Raw genomic sequence first — 16,864 nt, forward strand, 5'->3', positions numbered from 1 at the left:
CTTGTGTTTTTCAATGATAATTAAAGTTCGATCTTCATGTGGGACACTTTGGGTAGATATAGGAATTTGGAAGGAAATGAATGATTTGAGCTAGGCCTTGTGAGGTTGTCAGTTCGAATCCGAACCCACCCGGTTTTTACTCCCACCGTGTGTTACAATAGAGAGTTATGTTGTTGCGGTTGCACAACGACTATCAAGTGGCAGTCAAGGGTATGGTTTCTCGAGGAACGTCCAAGCCAAACTCTGAAGTCAGTATGGGCCCAATTAAGACAACATAGACCAGCTAAAGTGAGGCAACAAAACTATTTGAATTAGAGAGTGTGATGACCTAACACACAAGAAAGTTGTTCTAAAATAACGTGTTTCTCTTAAACTGCAAATAAAATGTAAAATATTAACTTTTCCCGAGTGTAGTGATTAAAACAAATATTGAAAAAACAAATCTACTGTCATGTAGGATTTTCCTTTTCAAATGACAACTTTCTTTAAAAACTAACACAACTAGCAAGATGCTAGAGGTTCGAAACAACAAAACACAATTCGAAAACAAAATTACACCATTCCATCCTCGTCAAAGACTTAAACGAAGACTTTTTTTATCCAAAGATCACTATTTAATGTTCTTCACCACCTCAGGGATGGGCGCTCTTACTAACTTTTCCCTAAAAACGCATAATTGTTATAACTAAAAAAAGGTTAGTGATGTTGCTTAAAGTGATCAATTAGAGAAAACAAAATGGTATATTTTTAACTCTTTTCACGCATAAAGCCCTCACACTCATTACCATTATGGTGCCCCAATAATGTCCTTTTAAAGAACGGTGTTAGGTGCTGATCAGGCTGAAGTTGCACTCGTTTAGCGCCCACTACGCATGGTCTTATCATAAAACCATTCATATATTTCTAAAAAAAATTAGTCAATATATTATTAACTATTTATTCCTTTTATGCAATGTTGTAAAAGTCCATTAACACGGCCTCAGAATAAGCAAGTACAAGAACTCCAGAGGATATTAAAGCGCTTTTACCTCGGTTAGTAACACTCGAATTCAATAAACATTGGACTGAATCTGTCAACTAGACACTCCTTTACCAATACCCGAGTACTCATAACTCTCTTATTAGTCTCAACCACCTTGTTTTTACTAAAATTATAATAACTTTTTTCTCATTTTCAATAAAAACACACTACACAAAACATTATCTTATTAATCTTCCCCTTTCCCATTAATATTCCCCCACGTTTCCAAGTACTACCCGGCAGCTAGTCAATTTTCCACACAAGCCTGCTGCTACACCTCTAATACGACTTAAAACAGCATAAATGCCAATTGATTCCACCTTCAATCAAACAAAACAATAACAATAATAATAATATTATTATCACCATCATTATTATTATCATTATCATTTTTATTATTATTATTATTATATAAACTCAAACCCTAACAGACTTCTTTCAATTCAACTGCCAATGGCGTCACTCCGATTCACTCCGTTCTCAACTTCCACGGACCGATGTTTACCGGACGTCAAACTGTTCCGCTGCCGGAAGCCGTTAACCGTCCGGTGCTCCGCCGGAGACTCTACGGTTACTGGTGGTGCTGAGTTCGATGCGAAGGTGTTTAGGCATAATTTGACTCGGAGTGATAATTATAACAGGAAAGGATTCGGACATAAGAAGGAGACTCTCGAGCTCATGAATCAGGAGTATACTAGTAAGTGTTATAAGATTAAGTTGATTTTAGTTGAAATGTTTATGAATTGTGGATGAGTTGAGCTGTTAGAGGTTGTTAGGTGTGATAAACTCGTATGGATTGTGTAGATTTGCAGTGAGATTGAATTGAAGTCTAGGTTTGTTGATCTAATCAGCTGCTTATTCAGTTATACTGCATGTATGAGTAATTGATAGATAAATTGAACTGTGATAGCTACGGATTGTATCGATTTACTGTTAGATTGAATTTAGGTTGATTATATTGCATGTACGAGTAATTGATTGATAAATTGAACTGTGATAGCTTCAGATTGTATTGATTTACATTTTATAGTGAGATTGAGGTTTAGGTTTATCGATCTAATCAGTTTATTATATTGCATGTATGAGTAGTTGATAGAGAAATTGAGCTGTGATAGCTTCGGATTGTATTGATTTACAGCTAGATTAAAGTTTAGTGTTATCGAGCTAATCAGCTGCTTATATTGCATGTACGAGTAATTGATAGCTTCGGATTGTATCGATTTACTGTGCGATTGAGTTTTGGTTTATCGATTGATTATATTGCATGTACTAGTAATTGCTAGATAAACTGCTGCATGTACTAGTAACTGATTGATTAACTGAACTGCTGTGATAGCTTTGGATTGCATTGATTTATAGTGAGATTGAAATTTAGGTTTATCGATCTAATTAGTTGATTATATTGCATGTGCTAGTAATTGCTAGATAAACTGAGCTATGAGAGCTTGTTAAATAGGATGAATTTGTATGGATTGTGTCGCTTTACTGTGAGATTGAAGTTTAGGTTTATTGATCTAGTTGGTTGACTATATTGCATGTATGAGTAATTGCTGGATAAATTGAACTGTGATAGCTTTGGTTTGTATCGATTTACAGTGAGATTGAGATTTAGGTTCATCAATCTAATTGGTTGATTATATTGCATATATGAGTAATTGATTGGTAAATTGAACTGTGATAGCTTCGGATTGTATTGATTTAGAGTGAGGTTGAAGTTTAGGTTTATTGATCTAATCAGCTGCTCATATTGCATGTTCCATAGCTTCGGATTGTATCGATTTACACTGAGATTGAAATTTTGGTTTATCGATCTAATCGGTTGATTATTATGCATGTACGAGTAATTGATTGATAAATTGAACTGGCATAGCTTCGGATTGTATTGATTTACAGCGAGATAGAAGTTTAGGTTTATCGATCTCATCTATTGTTTATATTGCATGTCATCTATTGTTTATATTGCATGTACTGGTAAGCGGTAGACAAATTGAACTGTTATAGCTTGTTAGGTATGATGAATCCGTACGGACTGTATCGATGTATAATGAGATTGAAGTTTAGGTTTGTCGATCTTATCGGCTGCTTATACTGCTTGTACGAGTAGCTTGTAGATAATTTGAACCGTCATATCTTTTGAGGTATGATTAATTTGTACGTATTGTATCAATAGTGAGATTAAGGCTGCTTATATTGCATGTAAGAGTAATTGGTTGATAAATTTGTCTAAATTTGGATATGCAGAATTGCAGTTTATTTTATCTACTTTTTTTTGTCTGGATTAACAGTATTGGTGTTTATTGATTTACTATCAGGTGACATTATAAAGACACTGAAGGAGAATAATAATGAATACACTTGGGGTAATGTTACTATAAAGCTTGCAGAAGCTTATGGCTTTTGTTGGGGTGTGGAGCGTGCAGTTCAGATTGCTTATGAAGCAAGGAAACAGTTCCCTGATGAGAAAATTTGGATCACCAATGAAATTATTCATAATCCTACTGTTAATAAGGTATTATGAATATGTTTGGATTGCTTAATTTAAGCTGGTTATTCTTGATGGATTCAAAATTACAATTTAGCCATAGATTGACATAAGCTTATCACAATTAGCTGATTATATGCCTCTGCTTATCAAATTACATTTTAGCATTAATTTGCAATTTAATATATTGTGTCAAAACTTGACTTGTGTATCATAGAGGCTAGATGAAATGGAGGTTAAAGACATTCCCGTTGAGAACGGAGAGAAACAATTTGATGTCGTTGATAAGGGCGATGTGGTAATTTTACCTGCTTTTGGAGCTGCAGTAAATGAGATGTTGACATTGAGTAACAAAAAAGTTCAAATAGTTGATACAACGTGTCCTTGGGTATCAAAGGTATTTCATTTGTCTTCTTTATTTAGTTGCTTAATTGCTTTAACGGTTTTACCTTATGTAATGTTCTCATATAATAAACTTTCTGTTTGGTATACAAGGTGTGGACTTCTGTTGAAAAACATAAAAAGGGGGATTATACTTCTATAATTCATGGTAAATATTCTCATGAGGAAACTGTAGCAACCGCATCTTTTGCAGGAAAGTATGTCATTGTTAAGAACATGGATGAGGTATGCTTATTAATGTTCATTTCTTTGGTTTTCCATTTTTAAAGGGGTTCAAACGAGTAGAGCCTGAGCTCGACTTGGCTCGATCTCTGCTTGTTTAATATACATGGAGCTCGTGCTCGGCTCGTTTCGAGCTCTATTTTCAAAGCTCGAGCTCAGCTCGTTATATATGTTATTTAGTTATTTTTAGTATTTTTATAACATTGTATATATTAATTAATAATTATTAAATATATATATTAAAAAATTATATAAATGACAGGCTCGTTTAGGCTCGCGAGCAGGCTCAAGCTCGATAAGTGAAGCTCGGGCCCGTGCTCATTTATTAAACGAGCTTACTTTTAGGCTCAAGCTTGGGCTCGGACTCCAATAAGCTCCGCTTGACCGAGCTTTTTCACGAGCTAATCTCGAGCAGCTCGGCTCGTTTGCACCCTTACTCTTTTATGTTCTTCTAAAGGGTTTTTTTCCTATGCCACCTAGGCGACATATGTGTGTGATTACATTCTTGGTGGTAAACTTAACGGATCCAGCTCAACAAAAGAAGCTTTTCTGGAGGTATATACTATATTAAAACCTATGTAATATTAATTTATCGTTTATGTTTTAAGGACCTACACACTTCTAACTTTTTGCATACTTGCAGAAATTTAAATATGCAGTTTCCAAGGGTTTTGATCCCGACACCGATCTAGTTAAAACTGGTGTAGCAAACCAAACTACAATGTTAAAGGGAGAAACAGAGGAAATTGGTTGGTATCATTTTCTTTTATTTATTATAATAATTGTCCAGAAATCACAATTTCTGATGCCTACTTTTGTCTTTTTGTAATTTTTGCAGGGAAATTAGTCGAGAGGACCATGATGAGTAAATATGGAGTGGAAAATGCCACCGAACACTTCATAAGTTTCAACACCATCTGCGACGCTACTCAAGTAAGTGCTTCTTTTAAACAATGGGCGGGTGGGTAACAGCCTAACAGGTATTTAACTAACTTTTGGTATGTGTCGGATTGCCTTAGACCGAAAAACACAAAAATATATTATTACAAAATAAGTTAAGTACCTAACTTTCCTGGATACATTGACCTGTTAGCCATAAAACAAGTTGACCCACTTTCTTTGTTGTTGTCGTCGTGGTGGTGGTGGTGGTGGTGGCGGGGGCGGGGGCGGGGGCGGGGGCGGGGGCTGCCCGTTAGACCTAAAACACCAATAATAATATCTTACCACCCATTTCCTAGTAGTAAAGATAGTATCAATTACTTATAAGACTTTGTTTCACTGTATATTTATGTAAATTTTATTGTTTAAAAGTGTTGAAGATGATAACTATTGAACTTATGGCGGAATATATATGAAATTAATCCTAATATGTAACCAGGAACGACCCATTCACAAGTAAACAGGTGATAAAATTGCTACCGTTATAATCTATATTTAAGATATTAATCATTTTTTTAGGAGCGACAAGATGCTATATATAAATTAGTGAACGAAAAGATGGATCTTATGTTAGTAGTTGGCGGGTGGAACTCAAGCAATACTTCACATCTACAAGAGATCCCCGAGGAGCACGGTATTCCATCTTATTGGATTGACACCGTAGAGAGAGTGGGTCCCGGGAACCGCATAGCCTTTAAGACAATGGTAAAAACACTAGAAACTATACTATTTACTCTTTTGTAGTTTGATTACATCTTAACGTCTCGTTCTTAACAGCACGGTGAGTTAGTCGAAAAGGAAAACTGGCTACCGAAGGGCCCTGTGACAATCGGTATCACATCCGGTGCATCTACTCCTGACAAGGTAAAATATTATTTATGAACTTTAATTTCGAATATGTTGATTTTCGTGAATTTAATTCGTTGAAATCGGACTTTGTATAGGCGGTTGAAGATGTTCTTAAGAAGGTGTTCGAGATTAAACGCGAAGAATCATTGCAAGTCGCGTAGGTTAGTTTTTATTTAACGAGATAATCAAAGTATAAAGTACATATGTTGAAGCATACATTTGCTTAATATTCGGTTGTGGCTCGTCTTTTATGTTGTAAGATATATGATAAAATGTGTCGATTCGCCAAAACCATTCGGAAATAAAAGTTGCAAATTAGTTTTGCCTTCACATTTTAAAGAATAAAGATAGCACACTATGTCATTATAATTGCTTTAACATATCAATTTTCTTTATTTAGATGTGTCAAAAATTGGGTTCCAATATGTAGAAACATAGATATTACATCAATATAGCAGGTAGGCGGGCAACAAGCTGCGCCGCCACCCCTTTCTGAATTGCAAACCCTAACCTGCTAAAGACATACCCCTGCCCCTTTGAAGTCGACACATTGCTATGCACAACCTGTTGGACCCTGGTTAGAAAACGGATAGCTTCCGGTGCCAAGGAGCCAAATGTATCAAAAGCCAGAGGGACAAAAACATGTTGGTTCTCTTCGCAGGCTTTAGCATGTTTCTCCACCTTCTTCGTTTCAGCCCTTTTCATTGCTTGCCCAGCTACAAACCCATTATCCCTCAAACCAGCTAAGGGAGATACCCCTGTGAGGTCAACACAAGCGTGTTTTCCCCCGGCCCAACCAAAGACGAGCAAATCTGCCAGTCGTAGAGTGGATCTCCCTTCCGTGGGGTCTGTAAGGAAGTTTACGGGGGCTTCCTTTTTAGCTGATATCCCAGCTCGCCTTAAGATGTCCCAAAGACCGTCCCGCACCCAATCATGTCGGTATTTGAACCCAGGCATCTCCTTGCAATGAACCGTATGCTCTCCGAATTTATCCAGGCAGGCCTTACGGCAGATCGGACATGTTTCGTCTTCTGGGTACATTGGGACCATCAAACGGTACATGAATGACATATAGTTATATTAGAAAACAAATAACATATAGTTATATTAGAAAACAAATGAACACATAAATGAAAAAACTGAAGTTAAAACATATGAGATTCAACGGTCATACCGAAGGCTTTCACTGATGGTGTGGCGGTTTGATGATCCTTTGCAAGACGACGGTTCTAGCCCGCCTAACATCACGGCTACAATTATCCGACTGCGTCCCTAAATCATCCACATTTTTCATAAACGAGTTCAGCTTTATCTTAATCTCATCAATTGCAACTTTCACCATTTCATCACCTTCAATCACATGATCGGCATTCTTCATCAACTCCTCGATATCCATTTGAAGTCGGTCAACAAGAACCCTAATCGAGTCAAGGTCCCTAATCGCCACAAAGCCTCCAACCTGCATCGAGCTAATTATCTCCTTTTGCCCTTTAATCACATTTTCATAGTTTTTCAAAAGAGTGTTAATCCACTTCCCAGTCGATCCCAGAGGGATTGCAGTGGCTGCCGCAAGAGCAGCAGCCACCGGCGGTGCAGCTATTGCAGCCGCCACCACAGAGCATATCAACACAATGGCAAAAGTAGCCACAAAGATAACCGACGACAATTTCCTCCACGTATGAATATACTTAACTTTCTTATCCAATTTCATCTTCTTCGCATGTAACTTCTCAAGCATCACCATTTGTTGTCTATAAACCGAATGAAAAATCTTATAAAATTCATCCGTAAACGGATCACCCGCCTCTTTAAAACTCTTCAAATCCTCGAGAGTCTTCTCATACCTATCCTCCTCCACACCTTCATCTTCATCAAGATGCTGCAACGCCACGAGAATCAACAACTGGCTCCCTCGAATCTGTTTCAAACACTTATCCAACGCAGAACAGAAATCCACCGTCTGAAGACTATTCTCAAAATACTCTTCAACCAACTCAAACAACTCTTGATTCTTCCATATATCCTTCTTACAATGCAAGATAACCTTCACAACCTCTTGATTCATCTCCAACAAACACTCCGTAACTTCCTTCAACGAATCAAACGATAACGCACGAACTTCAACTCCCACCGCTAAACTATTAATCACATTATTCGCACGCGCGTGTAACGCCGTATCAAACACTTGCAAATCAGCATCTGATTTGCAAGCAGCTTCATATGCATTAAGCTCTGTAATTATCTGTTGTGTATCCTTCAAAGCCATTGATGTTGAACTCGAAGTCCCACCCGCAAACTTCTTGCTTACATGGGCTCCCATATTAATATTATTATTAAGTATTAACAAACCAAAGTTCAGCTAGACAATAACACAAACAGTTGGTGTGCAACAATAAAACATGAGAAAAAAACCTGCAAATATAACAATTGGATGCAAACTAATTGATGGGTTTGTGAAATGAATGTTGAATTTAAAAACCCATGATGGGAATTGCTGATTATTTAAATAATTTGTGGAAAACAATAATGAAACAGTTAAGATGATGATGATGATGAAATGAAGGTTTTGGGTTTAGCTTGCACGCATGAATTAATATTAATAATAATAAGAGATGGAAAATGCGGAAAGCAATGGTTTTTGTTTCTCTATCTAGAAACCGCCATGGAAGGAGGTTAGTTGAAGGTTTTGAGACAGTAAATAAATAGCTGTGAAAACACGGAATGAAAGGTTAAATTTCACAGAAACTTGAGCTGAAAGTATGGTTAATAAGTCAATAAGAGAGAAGGTGTGTTCACATGTTTTAAACCCGGTTTTTGAAAATGAGTCAGTTTTGGAAGGGGTTTAAGTAATCACAACTAGAGGTGTATAAATTGGGTTTTCCAAATACCTGGTTCTGGGTATGAAATCAGTTTTGAGTATAACCGGGTATTGGAATATAGGGTATTAGCAAATCCGGTTCGGGTTCGGGCATTGTCTCTAAAAAACATACCATATGCATCGAGTTTCGGGCCGGGTATAGAACCGGCTATTTGAATGCCTTATCTGTGGGTATTGAGAAAACCTTATTTTCGGGTTTCTATTGAATACCATATATTCGGATATTGAAAATAAAAATCCTATTTCGGGTTTTTTCGAGCTTTTTTTCCGGGTATTTTTCGAGTCTAGATTGGGCTTTTTAAGAGGTTGTACTTTTTGGGGGTATTTTTCAAGTAATTTCTGGTATAGATCGGGTATTTGAAACCCGGATTCGAATAATCAATTGCATCAAGTGACTTTTAGCCAATTACAAAAAAATAATTATCATGAAATGACTAATCAAACATAAAGGGAGGGAGAGAGAGAGTCCACGTGTTTTAAACCAGGTTTTCAAGAACAGGTCGAGTTTAGGTAATTCCAAGCCCCAACCACATTCCCGTTTATAAAACATTTTACCAAACCCAAAGGCTTCTATCGGGTAATTACCCGTTGGATATTGGGAAACATGCAAGTTTTGGGTGTACGCATTAGTTTATTAAAAACACCCGTCAGGTGTCTATTAGGTTTTAACAAAATATTGATAATCAATTGCGTCAAGTAACTATTAATCAATTACAAAAAGGATTATCATGAAATGACTAATCAATTACAAAAAATAATTGCGTAATATATTTAAAATAAGAAAAATAAAAGAAAATTATAGCAAGTTTTTCGGGTATATAATCAAAACGGGGCTACGTTATTAGGTAATCGGGCATATTACAAATCTCAAACTCCTTCCAAACCTGTGAAAAAAAATTAGAAGTAATCCCAAACCGTCACATACCTTAATGGAACAGGTATTACCTTTCCCAAATATTTCAGGTTTTTACATCAAGTTCGGGTTTATTGTCATCCCTGATGATTAATAACATTTCTGACTTTTATTTTTGTTATCAAGATTAATAACATTTGCATAATCATTGTTAATCTCACTTAATTTTATTCGATTTCGCTAAAATTGAATGATTATACGCCAAATGGAGAAAATGTACATTCCTTGTAAGCAAATTAAGAGCAAATTTATGCTAATTATATGAGTAAGATTGCCATTTGAATCGAAAATTAAAATTAAGATATGATGTCACCAATTAAATTTAATTGGTATGGATTATGATTAAGTAGTAAGTAATAGTTTAGATTATTAAAGAAGTAAAGAAAACGTGGAAACTATTTGTATTGTCATGTACAAAGCTTTAAAAGGTTTAAACTATATTCTAAATCTCTTATAGATTGACATGAAATCTAAAATATAACAAGTAGAACACGTTAGAATGTTTCAAAAGTTTTAAATTAAGATCAAAATCTATCAAGATTATACGGAATCTAACATATAACCATACTCAAAAGGACAGAGTTCATTTAATCTAAACTTTACTTTAAATAGAATGTGAGAAATTCAATTTTAATTAAGTTTTTTCTTTTTCTTATAAATAACACGTAATTCAGTTTTTTCAAATAGTTCATCTATATCTATATGCATATCTGTATTTGTATCTGTATTAAATATAAAACATTTTAGATGGACAAAATGGTAATTTAACAAAATCCGGCGAGACGTTTTTATATTTATGATTCCGCATTGCCAACGACGGTTACAATTCTCCTACGGCGACCTTCCTTCACCATTCACTATGGTTTTCATCAAGTTCGTTTAACTGCGATCTGTGTTGTAACGCTTAAAACATCAAAAAAACATTCAATCCTACATAATACATCGAACGCTCGCTCCCACCACCACTCATTCAATTGAATCACGGTTTCAATTCATTTCTTCGTACCTAAACAACACCCACGAACAAGTGAACATGTTGATTCACGATGAGTAGTGTTTGAATCAAGCGTGTGACCTGGAGGGTGAAAAAAAGCACGGTGACATTTTTCGTTATTACATTACAATATAAAATACAACTTATTACACTAATTGTAAATAGTGTAATAATTATTATGCTAATTGTATTTTTGGTGTAAACGTTATTTACGAAAATGTCTTCGCATGATTTTTTCTTTGCTTTGCACATTTAGGTCGATTTGTACAATTTTATGACCAGGGCCGGGTGGTCGACGAACCCCGGCCCGACACCCTGATCGGCCTGATTTTAGTTATATATTTTTTTTGAAAAAAAAATGTATTCAAAATTTTTATTTTTAAACTCCACTCAACTCGTATAAAACTCAAAAAAAATTTCGTCTTCGACCCAAATATTTTAACGGTTCCAAAGACGGCCGTGTTTATGGCTATGTTTATGTCTGATTATTCAATATATACCAAATAGCATCACAAAGATTTTCATATTCAATATATTTACCTTTGGTTTAGTCAAATGGTTCATCTCTTTTGAACATATATTTAATCATGTCAATTGTCTTGCTTAACAACTTATATCTACATCATGACATCATTATAGATTTTCTTTATATATCATTTACAAACACAATACTTTAATGCATATCCGATTTTCTTTCTCTATTGTGATTTTAAAAAACGTGATCAATGATATATATAATTATATTATAGATAGATGATCAAGTCAATGAGAAATAAAGTTTAAAAATATAAATGATTATGCAAATTGTACAACTTAACGATTATGTACAAACAACATCAACTTCTTTGCTTACACGAGCGAATAAAAAACTAAAAAAAAAAAAATCTTCAAGGACTAATGCAGTTTTAAATTAATATTTTTCGTAAACGTTTAAAGTTTAATCATGCTATCACTAGTTTTATACCATAACCTATTTAAGGTCACTTGTTCAACGTAACTTGTGATTTACTCGATCTAGTTGGTTAACAAGATATTGTCGGCTCCTAAGATTTTCTCGAGTTGGTTAATAGGTTTCTATGGTTACCAAAGAAAAGTAATAACAAGGGTAGTAGTTTGTCAATTTGATAAAGTTTGAGGGGTGGTTATAAAAAATAGTAAGTGTGAGCTGGACAATGTTGTTGAGAGTTGCTGCCTTGTTGGATTTTAAAATGAAAAATAAAAGGTTTACACGCCACGTCAGATAATTATTTTCGTCATGTGACATAAAATCAACACCAAAGATTTTATCAAACATAATATTTTTGGACATCGTCAAAGCATATTGAAGAGGTAGGTCCCAGCAGAGCCCAGTTGGACCCGCAAGACTCACCTTGAAGAGGGACGTCTGCGCAGAAACCAACTGGATCCGCAGGACCCACCATGCTCAGAGACGTGACGTCCTTACGCGCAGTACGCAAGCTGTTCCCGCAGGAAATGCCTCCCAATGGTGAAGGACTCTGCCTGTTCCCGCAGCTGCGGATACAAGCCATCAGGGAAGGCCACCCGCGCAGCATGGCTACACGCACAAGGCACTTAGCTCTCAATCACTCAGTGTCACCTGAAGGAATGAGCAAAGCCGGGGACAATCCCGCACAAGGGCGGGAGGGGGAATACTCCCGCCCAAATAAGCCAGTCCGTACGATACGGGAAGATCTTCTGTACTGTACCTGACGAGGTATGGGCAAAAGATCTGACTAAAGATACGACAGCTTATTGACAACAGTATGGCGAGCAGCATGCTCCTGTACTGTATGTCACTATTAGCCGCTGCCTACTCACCAACTCCTGTCATACCACGTGCATAGCCGGCAGTTGGTGGAAAAGGAATAGTACACAGCAGGCCTGGTCACTATCAGCCGCTGCCTACCCACCAACTACCAGCAGGGCACGTGCGTAGGCCACAGTTGGTAGAACAGGAATACTATTCAGCAGGCCACACCTCCTTGGAAACCTACCTTCGGCTATAAATACCCCAAACGGTATGACCATCTGATCTTATCACATTACCATCATATTATCATCATATTATACCTGATATCTGCTCTAGCAATCTCTTAATATACATTTATATTTAAAGAGCAATCTAGTCTGATTCTCACGCCGGAGGGTGGTCACAAGGAGGAACCCCCCCTTCTCAGTGACAAGCTCACGGTGTCTGTTTTGCAGGTTATCAGAAGAACCATCTTTGCCGGGTCCAACCCCTCGTGGGAAACATCTATCTAACCCCTAGGTTACTCGTAATCTGCCCGGGGTCTGGTTAGTGTTTCTTCATTGGCGCCATCTTGGAGGGCAGCTTGAGCTTCGTTACGGGCGCGTTCGGCTTCACTCTTGTTGAGGTTGGCAAGCAACACTTCTTTAGCCGCAGCCTCTTCAACGCCCTTTAGCTTCCGCTCAGTATGGTCAAGTACCCCCCTCTGGTCCAAGATCTCCTGGAGCTTTTTGGCGTCTTCCATCGCCAAGGCATCATGAGCCTGCTGGAGAGCCTCTAATTTGGCTTTAAGCTCTTCATTCTCCACGCGTAGAGGCTCAGCAACAGCTTCAGCCTTGGCGGCCCTTTCAGTTGCGTTCCTAGCAGTCTCCTTAGCCAGCCGAAGCTGTTCGTTAACAGCTTGGGCAGCCTTGGAGCGAGCCTCGAGACGGGCCTGAACCTCAACTTCAAGGGCCTTGAACGCCTTCTCCTTCTCTGCCGCCGCGGCGGAGAGCCTCCTATTCTCCTCCCGGACAGCCCGCGCCTGAGCTACTTCCTGAAGGGGAGCTGCTTTTAACTTGTCGTTTTCACGACAAAGCAACTCGACGCGCGGCTGCATCCGGGCCAGGAGAACCCGAAGCTCATTGGTTAGCCTACCCTCCTGGTAGCTAGCCATGGCTTCCCCCAACGCACCACTGGGAGCAGCGTGACGAGCCCACTCCACGCACTCCACAGGTGTGCGAAGGGTTGTTCCTCGGCTAATGTTCCATCTTGGAACATACACTTCATTGGAATCCGACACTGCAAAAAACAGAAAGCAGTTAGGAAAAGATGATAAAAAAATATAAAATAGGCCAAAAGAACCCTACGTACCTGTAGGGTCAATAACAGGCCGATAGCCGCCGAACCCATCACCTGAACCCAAGGGAAATCCATCCAAGAGGTCAGGCAGATGGGAAGGTGGCAGAGGTTGGCGATACGCCCCATGCATACCTGAAGGATCGGCCGTCGTTGCCAATGACGGAGGAGGCATGGTAAAGGCCGCCGCGGTCGCCGCTGCGGAATCCGCAGCAAATGTAACCGCCGGCTCGGTGAAAGATGCGGTAAAAATGGCACTCACAGCCGGCGGTGACGTCATCACAGCTGGAACAGTCGGCTCAAAGGAGTGAGCAACTGAACCAGCGGAAGCAGGCGCAGGCGCCTGGGTCGTCGCCTCAGGTAGGCTGACCAAGCCTACCGTCATTGGCGGAAGGGTACTCCTCTGCACTCCACCCTGGAATGCGTCAACATCCACGCCTGCGTAAAGAAGATAAGTGTTAATGATATTAAGCTATGAAGTTAAAGATAAAGGAAGTTTGTACTTACGGGTTTTCTTGAGCCTAAAGGTACGGAGAGGCGGGGACGAACCCGATGGAGCCGGCCTCTTTGCGCCGCTCACCGTCGTCTTCTTGGGCTCTCCGGAGGTGACAGTCGCAGCCTCCGGAGCGGTGGTCTTATCACCACCGGGATTCCCCGCCACCTCTTCGCTTTCGGTCTCCGAATCAGACCGAGGCACCGGATCGGCAGTGGAGGCCACCTTCTCCTTCCCCTTCCCGCCGGCAGCCTTCTTCTTCCGCACCAACGGAGGACCATCTGCGGATTCCTCATCAGAACATACGATTAGAGGAATTCCAGCAGAGGTTTCAACATTGAGGGGTCGAGGGTTGAATAGCGCCTTACCTGGCCGCCTGGCGCTCAGGATCTCGTGGCCTAGCGGGTAGACCTCCACGAACCGATCCGCCGTTTGTTCTAGGATGGGCAACTCGTTCTCGTCTAGAGCGCGAGTACCCATCCGAGCGGGACCGTCAGCCTCCCGCGGGTTCAGGAGCGACTGCAAGTCGTTCCCCTCTGAAATAAACAGGAAAAAAGTTAGAAGAGATTCTAAATCAACAAAAAGAAACAGAGCATACCGTAAGGAACAGAGTTCGAACCGTATTCAAGGACGATTGGGATCTTTTGCGCATCCGCCTCCTTCCACACCCGGCTCATCCCCAGCATCACCATCCCGGACTCCGCAAACCGGTAAACCGGAGATTGGACTCGGGATATCTTCGAAAACCATTCCGCCTCCTCGTAGTTGGAGGCGTGAAGGCTGGGAAGTGCTTGCCCGTTCTTGAATTTCATGGCAAGGGGGATGGCGCGAGCGGAAATGAAGAAGAACTCCCGCTTCCACGAGCGAAGACTGCGCTCGGTTGCGCAGATCTTCAAACCCTTAATCCGGGTTATCAATGTATACCACCCCTGGATGCACCTCCAAGTGTAGAAGGTCATCAGGCGGTCAACATAGGGCTCAATGCCCAGAATCCGGCACACCCACTCGAAGTGCCGAATCTTGGCAATCGCCATCGGGTGCACCTCGGTCAGGTGCACACCGTGCCTCTCTAGGACACGGTAAACAAACTTTGTCAATGGGAACCTAAGATTCCCATAAACAAAGAATGCAGCATATACCCCGATCTTGCCTCTGGGGGCATCGTACACCGTCTGATGGGGTTCAGGAAACTCAGGCTTGAGAGACTCGAGCATGAACTTCCTGACGACGTACTGGTACAGATCGACAGGCAGAGCACACTGGCACTCGCCAGCAGTACTCTTGTCATCGGCTGTAGATTCGAGATCACGAGACGACATCTTGCAAAGAGAAGAGTGAAAGATGAGTATTCGCCGGAAATCGTTCTAAAGATGAAGAGAAGAGTGAAAGTGTGGATTACAAAGAACCCTCTCCCCCTTTATATACTAATCGCAATTAATGCGATGCATTTAATGCGGAAGAGAGAGAAATCGAAGGTGCAATGAAACTATGACACGTGGCAAAAAGCAAGCTGGCAACAGCTGTTGAAAGGACGCGTACCATTAATTTCGCGGCCACGCGCCCGAAAAATCGCGCCCACGCGCCTGAAAAAGCGTCTGGAATGACCAGGTACTGTCACGTCACCATAACTTCCTGCACGTCCTGACACAGTCAGAAGAAACCGTCGCACGACGTTTCAGACGTTTGGACTGTTCTTATCCTTTCACCAACTCTTCGAATTTCAAAATTCAAAAAGATTCAAAAGTAAGCGGGAAAATACCCCTTACCTTGGCAACCAAGTAACCGTAAGACGGATGCGGGTACAGTGTTAAGGCAAAACCCTTCACATACCTAGCACCCGCAGGGAATTGAAGCCAAGAATACCTTGGCAACCAAGTAACCGTAAGACGGATGCGGGTACATTGTTAAGGCAAAACCCTTCACGTACCTAGCACCCGCAGGGAATTGAAGCCAAGTATACCTCGGCAACCAAGTAACTATAAGACGGGTGCGGGTACAGTGTTAAGGCAAAACCCTTCACATACCTAGCACCCGCAGGGAATTGACGCCAGGAATACCTTGGAAGTAAAGTAACCGTAAGACGAGCGCGGGTACAGTGTTAAGGCAAAACCCTTCACATACCTAGCGCTCCGCTGGGAATTGAAACCAAGAAGGATCTTCTGGGCAATGCTTGCGGAAACGGAATTAACATCCCCGCATAGCGGGAACGTCGAGAACTACGTTGTTTGAAGCTCCAGGATGGAATTGGTGGTTTTAACATAATTGATCACTATGTTCAAAACTACCAAAACCTCATGGAGAATCCACAAGTGGGACTCAACGCTCCTGACTTGCGAGGAGGTTACAGACCTACCCGCATCATACCCAAAGATCAAGCAGGAAACTCGGGAATTTCTGCAAGTGACAAGGACTTCCGCGGGAAGAATCCCCATGGAAAACCTTAAAAAACCCTTTTCAAAACCCTTTGCTTAAGTCCAAAAGTTCACCTCACTTTATTAAACACTCATGAGAAGAACATTGGACTGGGGGGACTTGAAGAGGTAGGTCCCAGCAGAGCCCAGTTGGACCCGCAAGACTCACCTTGAA

General features: G+C 40.2%; 1 protein-coding gene and 1 pseudogene across 2 annotated transcripts; one reads left to right on the plus strand and one right to left on the minus strand.

Annotated features, from left to right (window-relative positions):
* The first annotated feature begins 1,260 nt into the window (after nucleotides 1-1,260).
* LOC143579047 (4-hydroxy-3-methylbut-2-enyl diphosphate reductase, chloroplastic-like) lies at nucleotides 1,261-6,212 on the plus strand. Its single transcript, XM_077062461.1, has 10 exons — nucleotides 1,261-1,718; nucleotides 3,334-3,530; nucleotides 3,721-3,900; nucleotides 3,999-4,130; nucleotides 4,608-4,682; nucleotides 4,771-4,876; nucleotides 4,966-5,060; nucleotides 5,586-5,771; nucleotides 5,844-5,930; nucleotides 6,011-6,212. Exons 1-10 carry the CDS (start codon nucleotides 1,475-1,477, stop codon nucleotides 6,074-6,076), a joined length of 1,368 nt encoding a protein of 455 aa, XP_076918576.1. The 5' UTR covers nucleotides 1,261-1,474; the 3' UTR covers nucleotides 6,077-6,212.
* LOC143579048 (UPF0496 protein At4g34320 pseudogene) lies at nucleotides 6,181-8,238 on the minus strand (annotated as a pseudogene). The gene is made up of 2 exons (XR_013143387.1): nucleotides 7,005-8,238; nucleotides 6,181-6,305 (listed from the first exon to the last, which is right to left on the minus strand). The product of XR_013143387.1 is annotated as a UPF0496 protein At4g34320 pseudogene (transcript).
* Between the last annotated feature and the right edge of the window lie 8,626 nt (nucleotides 8,239-16,864).

Source organism: Bidens hawaiensis, unplaced genomic scaffold (genome assembly GCF_021521415.1).
Source record: "Bidens hawaiensis isolate Kalapana, Puna unplaced genomic scaffold, B.hawaiensis_p1.1 tig00029595_1, whole genome shotgun sequence".
Lineage (NCBI taxonomy): Eukaryota > Viridiplantae > Streptophyta > Magnoliopsida > Asterales > Asteraceae > Bidens > Bidens hawaiensis.